Genomic DNA, 9345 nt, shown 5'->3' with positions numbered 1-9345 from the left:
GAAACAAATGCATAATTTATTGTCTCTCTTGAATGAGTTCTCATAAGAAATAGGAAATTAGCATTTTTTCCATCTACAACCAAGAAACACCTCTGTGGGGTAAGGGTCTTGAACCTGGCAAAGGTCCCTCATTAGACTAACATATGAATGCTTACAAAACTGGCTTTGCATACAAAATCAGTAGAGGCAATGAGGTAGCCAGGAATGAATGAGACAAACTAGAAAACATGAAAGGATATTTTGAGAGAGCCAAGAAACTGCGCGATGGGACTCTAAATTTCACATCCTTCAAAGCAGCCTCTTAAGGACCAATCCTACAAACACCTGCTGCACCTCAATGCACCCCTATTTGTCTCCAGTCTCCACTGTCAGACATCCATTTGCACCAGGACCAGCACAGTGGGTGCCTCTGCCACTTTAGCCTTGCGTGGCAGCAGGTGGCTGAGGCTGCAGAAGGAGGGTTTGGCCCGGAGCAGAAGCTCCTTGAGGCCGGCGCGGAACTCTTGCCGGACGAGGCAGTAGAGCACGGGGTTGAGACAGCTGTTGGTGTGCGCCAGGCAGACAGTGAGCGGGAAGGCGTAGGCCTGGGTGTTGTAGAAGGCGTTGCTGAAGGGCACCAGGTCAAACTTGATGAGCACGCTCCACAGGGTCAGTGCCTGGTTGGGCAGCCAGCAGAGGAAGAACGAGAGCACGACGATGACAACGGACTTGGTGACTTTGGAGCGGCGCTTGTGGCAGCCCTGCTCGCTGTCCGCTACGCCGCTGATGCGGCGGCTCAGCACGAAGCGCAGTAGAAGGAGATAGCACACGGTGATCACCACGAGGGGGATGACGAAGCCCAGCAGTACCTTCTGCAACTGGTACAAGCCGAGGAGGAGCTGGGGGTCCCAACTGCCTGTCTCGGGGAAGCGTACCAGGCACAGCTCCTCGCCTGGGAACTGGGCACTGGTTGAGTAGATTGCATGGGGCAGAGTGGCCAGAAGCGAAATGAGCCAGATACCCAGGCATATCCACTTAGCTGCGACAGCAGACGCACGGCGGCTGTGCATCTTCAGGGATGAGATAACCGTGTAAAAGCGTGCCACACTCATGGCTGTCAGGAAGAAAACACTGGCATACATGTTCATGGTGGTGACAGAACTGATGATTTTACACATCACCTTTCCAAATGGCCAGCGGAAGTCAAGGACAGTGTCTACAGCCCAAAAGGGTAGTGTGAGAACAAATTGTAGGTCAGTAAGTGCCAAAGCCATAACAAAACAATTAATGGAAGATTGTTTTTGTCTGTAGCGCGAGTGCAACAAATACAATGCAAGAGAGTTTCCCACCAGACCAAGTCCACACACTACTGAGTAAACCAGCGCAATCATGACGCGCACAGCAGTACTGGAACCGTCTCCATGCAGTTCTGAACTAGATTCCTTTGTCAGGAGATGAAGCCAGCAACGTAAAGAGAGATTACTCAAAGTCCCCTCGGAATTATTGGCTACTGACGCGCTGTCCTCTAACATGTTCTCACATTCTCCCGACTCCAGAGTTGGGATGCTGTCGTTTCTTGACATGGCTCGGTAGGATGCTCACTCATCCGAAGTCATATCTAAATGGACAATTGTAACGTGTGAGATGGTGAGTAAAACTAAAAAAACATAGACAAAGATAATTAAACATACCGTTCGGTTTCCTGTCTTTGTCTTGGTAAACTTTTGTGGTCTGAGGGATTTCGTTGCCGTCTATACCCTCTCTGGCGTTAGAGACAGTGAGCCTGTTCGCGCGCCTTCATTCTTTTATACTGAGGATGCCCGTGCCCGCGCAAACCTCCGACTTCACTTATATCATTTCATATCACGACACGTTAGCTAAGTGCTAACTAAGTTAGATTTTGTTTAGATAAAATAAATACAACGTTGTATGCTATGGCTATATTTAAAAAGAAGTTTACTCTTTTAATCTTTCTTTTCAGAATAGCAATGCAAACGTATGTAAACTAGGCTTAGCCATCATAAGCTTCTCACATCCTATACTTTAGATGGTGTAAACGACACCAAAACAGCAAAACAATGCCCCAAAAAATTCAGACACTTCAAGTGTCAAAACTGCAGTCTTCAGAGTATCAGAACTGCAGTTTTGGAGGAATTGTTTACAGTTCATCTACATGAGATGCAATATTTTAGACATTAAAAACTGCATTGCACCTCATACTGCACTTTACTCAAAATGGACATAGAAATAGTATTGTATTTAAACTGCCTTCATTATCATTAAGAGAGTTATCATTTATTATCATTAACAGAGTAATATGATTGTGTGTGACCGCAGATGAAGGGCCCTATCATGACAGTCAAAAGCGCATCGTCACTGGTCAAAAGCTTATTCAAATTTAGTAGGATGTCCAGTCCACATTGGGAGGGTTTTCGTTATCAAACGTCGAGCACATGGCGCAACAAGGTGTTCCTAGGTTTTTTAATCAGTCATGGGTGTGTTTGGTATAACATCATTTAAACCAATGAGAATGGCATCTGCCATTCCCTTTACCGGCGCAAAGCGCGATGTAAAATAAATGCATCGGTATTTTGACATTCAACGGCACATTTGAAGGAGGCTGCTTGCGAGACCGTATGGAATAGTCATTCCACTAAAACCTAGCATAGCCTTCACATATTTGCACTCCTCTATTATTTGAACTCATTGGCAAAGTGAAACAAACTTCACCATGGTGTCAGTCAACGACAAGACAGTTGTATGCAGTTAAACATAGGCTGGAAAAAGCAACACTTACCCTAATATTGCTCAAATGACTGAATAAAAAAACATTTATCCTGCAGAGGAGTTGCTTATATCTCGTGACAGTGCGTCTTCAGCTGTGCTCCATAAGTGTCTCTCGACTTTCCCCTATCACTTTTAACCGTAATTACCAATTTGCAAATGATGGTGAATAACTACTCATCATGAGATGTACAGTATTTTGTAAAATATCTTTATTCTAATTATGTTTCCCATTGTAATCGTGCAATTTGTAATGTTTTGCATGGGCGTGCGCTGGTGTGCATTCATGGATGATAGAAGGATGGTGTTGTGCACCCGCCAAATTACTGTTGACAATGCGCTCTTAAAATAACATATAAACAACTCGCCATAGACTTCTGACCAGGTGTACAATAGCAATTTTTAGACAATGCGCTAAGCCACTCCCTAAGTTGTTAATTGCCTCACCCCTGGGCGCATTGTTTAAACATTAAACGTGCAAAATAAGGAATTAAACTTCACTCCGGGTGGAAAACGAGTTTTACGCCATGCGCCAGTGTGCAAAATACAGCCCGAACAGTGAACAGTAGAACATCCCCCATCATAGTGCTGATTGGCCAACCACTAATTAGGGTCCACATCAAATTCCATCTAGGTTCAAAGTGAGCTCTTCTGATGGCTAAGTATTACACAGCCTAACAGGTGGAAAATGATTTTGCTCCTGTAGTATAGAAAGAGACACCTGAAATGTGTTGCTCATGCCTAACTGTTCTGTCTGTTTGATGCCTGATTCAAGTTAATGATGTTCACCAAAAACATTCCACTTCACTTTTACAAATGTCCAAATTTGCAGAATATGAATAAGGTAGCCTGTGGCCAAACCCTATATGCCACAGATTGCCAGCCAATACAAACAACTGCACTACTGTTTAGCCCTCAGGGTAAAAAATCCAGTAATGGTCTTTAATCCAGCTAGTGTCAGTCAAAAAAACTCACACATTTTTGATGGCAGACTTCTCCTTCACCTTGGATAACCACTTCACATTTTCAGTTAGCATGGCTGAACTGTGAAAATTTATTTTTGGTCAGAGCTGTGATGCATCAAAAAAAAAAAAAGACACACTCCATTTGAAGATTAAATGAGGGCATCAGTTCGACAGTCTCAGTCACTTTTTTTCTGTCACTGTCACTCGGGAGGGGGGGGTGTGGGGTCTGTGCAGATTGAGGGCTGTGCACCTGTGGGAGATTGAGAATCAAAGTGCCAAGTGACTTTGCTGATTAAAGATGTCAAGGTGGACACTGAGACTCTCTCTGGATGATTAAAGAGGAGAAGCCAATACTGCAGATAACAGTCCAGTCTGAGGCTTCACTGGTCTCAACCCTTTGGGCTAAATGCCCCGGGCCGAGCGGAGACATGACTTGTCTTGATGTTGTTGGTAACAGGTACATTATACTTTATTATTTATTATTAGTATTTTTATTATTTCTAGAAGAGTTGTATTAAGACATAATTCTCACACAAATTCTTTATAAAAATTATTTATTACATGACTTGGTCAACTATGATTCACAGCTATTCATTTTCAAATGCATAGCATTTTCAACATGTGTTTTCATCTCTTTAGGTAATTACATTTGTTGTCCATTTGGATTAAGAAATGTTGGTAATGAGTAACAATTTGTGTTGCAAGAAGTTAATTCTAATAATCATGTATCCTTCCTTCAGAAACTCATCACATGAAACAAATTTGACATTCATTCTAATTCAATTCGGCAAGTTTAAGTGTGAATAATGTTAATGAAACAAAGCAAATGTATAACAAAATGAGAATTGACAGTCTCCTCTTCTCTATCTCTCCTTCCTTCCCTCCCTCCCTCTGCGCCTGCTTCCAATGACTCTCTGATCCTCCTCACATGACACGTATTAAACTGCAGTTGGTAAGGCTTCCCATGTCTCCTCTTCACATGTCATCGGCTTGTGGGGGAATTTTTGCGCCGGGCCTCAAGGTTACTGTCGCAATATGGCCAGTAATAGGGTCACCATGGTGATGGAGGTAATCATGGAGGCTCTTGTTGTGAGGGATGGTGTCAAAATTGGCCAGCCTTTGTCCTATGGCGAGTTTCTCCAGGAACGCCCTAACATCATCCACCGGCTTGCTTCCAGGAAGTGGTTTCAGCATTGCAGGGTCCTCTGGCATGGGGGACTGGTACTCATGTGCATGGATCACACGTGACGAATGCATATTGTGCAAGGATCTGGACTGAACTGCAAATTGGAAAACAGGATGTGAGAACATCGACTTGACAGGTACCAGCGCAAGTAATACAAATGTGCTATAGGCAGCATAATGCAACAATAAAGTTGAAGAAACAATTAAGCTCTCCAACCCATATGTGTGCAATAACTGTGAAAAGAACTCAGTTCTCTCCTTACGTCTGACAGTAATAGGAAACTGTACTCTAAGTGCACTTGAAATAGAAACTAAAACCATAAAACCATTTTCACCTTGAAAGCTGTTCTTGTTGCTTCTCTAAATGACATCCATAAATGTCAAAGTATGTAAGAAAGAATGTGGGCATCCATGTGGGAGTTAGGCATATACTTATATATATATGATGGGCTTGATAGGCGGCAATTTACACTTTCTACCTAAAAGAAGTCGGCAGTGCAACATGGATGTAGAGGCAGAAAGCTAGACTGTGGTTCCTCCATTATTCTGTCTCCCTCCCTCTCTCCCTCCTTTACTTTCTCTATCTGTTTCTTTCTTTCACACTTTACTTTCTCTCTCTCTCTCCATCTCCCTCTCTTTTTTATTTTTCCTTGGCGTTGAAACGTGGTGTTTAGATGCTGTGTGGAAGTAGCCCACTGACTCACCCCTCACTGGGCTGAAGTCCCCCTCTAGGCTGACCTTGCTCTCAGAGAACGGCTTCAGGCTGGGGAACAAGATCAGTGAGAAGGACAGGAGAAGCACCTGGGAAACGAGAAAAGAGACGGAGAGAGAGAGGGATAGATAGTTGAGATGGAGTGAGCATTATTAACATAATCATAATAAACATGCAGTATTCTTAATTTCTTACTTATAGCCTACATACATGGCAACCAGCATATGATAGTGATGGAATCCTACATATCCATGGCCTGTTGGAATGCCATGTGCATTTGATTGCCACATTTTTTTTATAAGGAACAATATATAACATAGAAACAATTGATGGGTTGTGGTTGTTCTCAATATTCTGTATAGTTTGTCCTGTTTTTAGGTTCAGGTTTAATATTTATATAGGTTCCCATGTGTGACTTCTTGTTCTCCAAACAGACATAAATAAGACATCTTGGTGAATACACATGAAGTAGAATTTCCTAAGCCTTACTGTTTATATTTGTGAAAGTGTGTGTGAGTGTTTGAGTTTCGTGAATGTGTGTGCACTGTGCGTGTCTTTGAATGTGTGTGAGTGTTCTTGTCTGTATGTATGTGTGTGTGTGTGTCTGAGTGTCTGTGTGTGTGTGTATGTGTGTGTGTGTGTGTTATTCAACAGCTACGGTAGCTCACCAGCACACATGTACCAGTCTGTGCAGTTTTATTAGATCCTTTCAGGACCATTGCCTGCAGCCTCCGAAGCTGCTCCATCAAGGATCTGAAAGACAGAGACTGTGTGTAAGCCAAGGGGTTCAAGAAGATGCCAACTTTCATGGGAATTAAGCTGCACTCTAAAAGCAGAGCTCATAGGAATATAAAATAAACAATTCCCTCACATATTACACTTCTCCAGCTGGAAGACCTTTCTCTGCAACTCCTGGTTCTGTGTGGAGCATGCAGCCATCCTATGAAATAAAGAGATTTCCTCCAACTGAGCCAGGTGCCATGCACTTCCATTCGTTAAATTTAACCCAAAGCCCCAATACTCATTCTTTATGCTCAAGAAATGTCTTTCTTTTTAAGCATGAAAGCACTGTGAATTATGTAGTATTGCCTAACCTAATTAAGTTACATACAGAGGTATAGGATATAATCTGGTCTGGATAATTTATAGAAACAGCTTCACTTTTGTCCTGCAGGCTGATAAGTACCTCTGCCCAGCCAATCAATTAGTTCAGTCATACCTGCACTCAAGCCCGTCGATATATTCTTTTTTCTTCTTCCGGCTCTCTTGTGCTGAATGTTTGTTGCGGATCTTCCTCCTGATTTTCTTCAGAATTCTCTCCTCATACTAATGAGGCAGAAACATTGTTTAAACCTATCAGCCGTACAACACCTGTAAAAATGGGTCGGCATCAATTTGAAGTAGGCTACCTTGGTGAGGGGAAGCTGGGCAGGTAGCATCACTCCTTCCTTAGCGAGCAGCTTCCTCTCGTCCTCATTCAAAATCAGCTCTTGAACAGACTGCTGGGAGGCCTGTTGGGGCTGAGAACAAGTTTGGAATATCAATACTGAAGAACGTTTATTTTCAATTTCAAATATATTCTGTCACCTGAGGCGCAAGGGGGACATACCGGCATGCCACAGTTTCAAATGTGGCTAACCAACACTCAGAAGGGCATATCCGCCTCCATGTCTTTCAACATGACCTCTCCACACCTAAATGCTAAGCTACATGTAGCAATGCATGCTCACAGCTTCAGACTTGCCGCAGAGGAGCAGGTCCTTCACAGTCATGGGGAAACTAGAGGACAGCTGGCTACTCTGCTCCGGAGACCCGTAGAGCATCTCGTCTGTCTTGCCCGGAAACATGCCAGGCTCCCAGCCAGCTGCAGAGATTGATCAGAGGGTTTATCTAAGAGTGCACAGGCTGTGCGTCCATCTCTGGCGACCGATTAAGGAGGATTTTAGGCAACACAGATGAATAGAAATACTATTTATTATTTGTATGCAGCTACTCAAATATTATCATCTACATTTTTGTTTGTATGTAGATTTTGTGTGTTGCAAATGTGTTGTGTGTGTGTGTGTGAGAGATGATCGCGTAAATTGTGCCCCATATAAGTGACTCACTCAGATCGATGGGAAGGTCTGTCTCAGTAGGGTTGAGGAGACTGGGTGTTGGTGAAGGGTAGACGTACTGGGACTCAAGTGGGGGGCTCTGAGGGGGCAGGGGGCTGTCCATATGATCAGAGGTGTCCTCACTGATCCCGCTATCACTACGAGAGGGGGACCACTGGGGTGACGCCGTCACAGAGTCCGTCCCACTCAACAAAGCACTCAGGAAGTCCTCGTTGCCTTGTGGCTGAATCAACTGCTAATGAGGCAAGTCCAGAGGACCCACATTATTACAGAGTTGCCAAAGGCATGAATAAATCCAGAGGGTTTTTTCCACAGATTTAAACATCTACGGGCAGGCCGATGCTTACCTGAGGCTCCACAATAGGCCATGGTTGGCTGCTGCGATCCACTTTCTCGTGACGAAGGATTCCATCATTTTTGTCAAACAACAAATCTAACAATTCAATGCCATCGCAACCCTAAAACAAAATTGAGTGTTTTCTATTAACTTATCACTTTAAGTATTTCAAAATAAGACTAGCTTCATGTATACTTTTGCACTCACAAATAATTAAATCACAAGCTTCCTCTTGTCAGAGAGGCGAAACCAAAATTAAGTGACTTTAACAAGGTAGCTTAATACTGAGTGTTATGTAAAACATGGCAATATGTAACTGTGACACATATGATGAGACACAGGTATAGCTTATTGGTTATCAGCTAGTAGCATACCATACTATACATTTCACATGCCACCCCCCTTAAATTTTCTATTGATAAAAAAATAAAATTGATCATTTTCTTTCACTTTATTACCCTAGAAAGAACAGAACATTAACATTAAGAACATAACAGCTTTTTGAACTTTGATCAAGGGTCCTTTACTTCTCTGATAAGGCTAACTGCAAGTATCAAAATACAGTATTTCAATGTTATTTCTATATAATGAAAGACTTACTGACTCTGAGTAGTGTTCCATTTGTTAACACACAACAAAATATGAAACAACCTTCAAAAAAACGTATCCTTTTTGAGGAAAAATATGCAGCGAAGAAATCTCCTGTGTCAATGTTGTGAGTTCATCCCATGTAGTATTAGCGCATGGTCAAAGTTCAAACTCCAACACGACATATTATCAGCTAGTGATTCACCACTGGCTGCTTCTTGCAAATGTATTTGATTGACAGGCACTACACGCCAATTAGCATAGCAACAAGAAAGACAATTGGTCAGACGTGCTCCTTACAGTCAGACCCAGCTTCCAGTCAGTTGTTAGTGGGTCAAAAGTCATCCTTATCTCTCGATTACAATTGAGAACAAGATGATTACGTAATAACCTTTTTAGATGCTTTTGACCGACAGTAATATATGAAGAGGGCATCCAACTCACTATCCTTTTTTTTGCATTTTTATTATTTTATTGTTATATTGTTACTCTGTTAAGACAGCTAAGGCAGAGTATTACTCTGACCAAATTAATAATAATGATCATAGACCAAAAATATTGTTTAAGACCATTAATTCCATTTTAAATCATACTGCTGCCTCTGCCAATGTTGCCCCTACTATTGAAGTTTCTAAACTTCTTCATTGATAAGATTGATAACATCAAATCTCATATCTC

At 42.4% G+C, this 9345-nt stretch overlaps 2 protein-coding genes across 2 annotated transcripts; both read right to left on the bottom strand.

The window, feature by feature from the left end:
- Window positions 1–368: 368 nt before the first annotated feature.
- On the bottom strand, window positions 369–1562 carry rxfp3.2b (relaxin family peptide receptor 3.2b). Its single transcript, XM_076276876.1, has one exon. It carries the CDS (start codon window positions 1560–1562, stop codon window positions 369–371), a length of 1194 nt encoding a protein of 397 aa, XP_076132991.1.
- Window positions 1563–4303: 2741 nt separating this feature from the next.
- On the bottom strand, window positions 4304–8700 carry creb3l3a (cAMP responsive element binding protein 3-like 3a). The gene is made up of 10 exons (XM_076279272.1): window positions 8680–8700; window positions 8090–8200; window positions 7734–7977; window positions 7356–7489; window positions 7035–7145; window positions 6845–6951; window positions 6497–6565; window positions 6294–6378; window positions 5618–5714; window positions 4304–5008 (listed from the first exon to the last, which is right to left on the bottom strand). Exons 1-10 carry the CDS (start codon window positions 8698–8700, stop codon window positions 4704–4706), a joined length of 1284 nt encoding a protein of 427 aa, XP_076135387.1. The 3' UTR covers window positions 4304–4703.
- Between the last annotated feature and the right edge of the window lie 645 nt (window positions 8701–9345).

This window comes from Alosa pseudoharengus, unplaced genomic scaffold (genome assembly GCF_046254945.1).
Source record: "Alosa pseudoharengus isolate Yale_2024_CS ecotype anadromous, Long Island Sound unplaced genomic scaffold, YU_APseudo_1.1 YU_APseudo_1.1_scf_11, whole genome shotgun sequence".
NCBI lineage: Eukaryota > Metazoa > Chordata > Actinopteri > Clupeiformes > Clupeidae > Alosa > Alosa pseudoharengus.
Note: the sequence above shows the minus strand (reverse complement) of the source record. Positions and strands in the feature narration are given on the sequence as shown.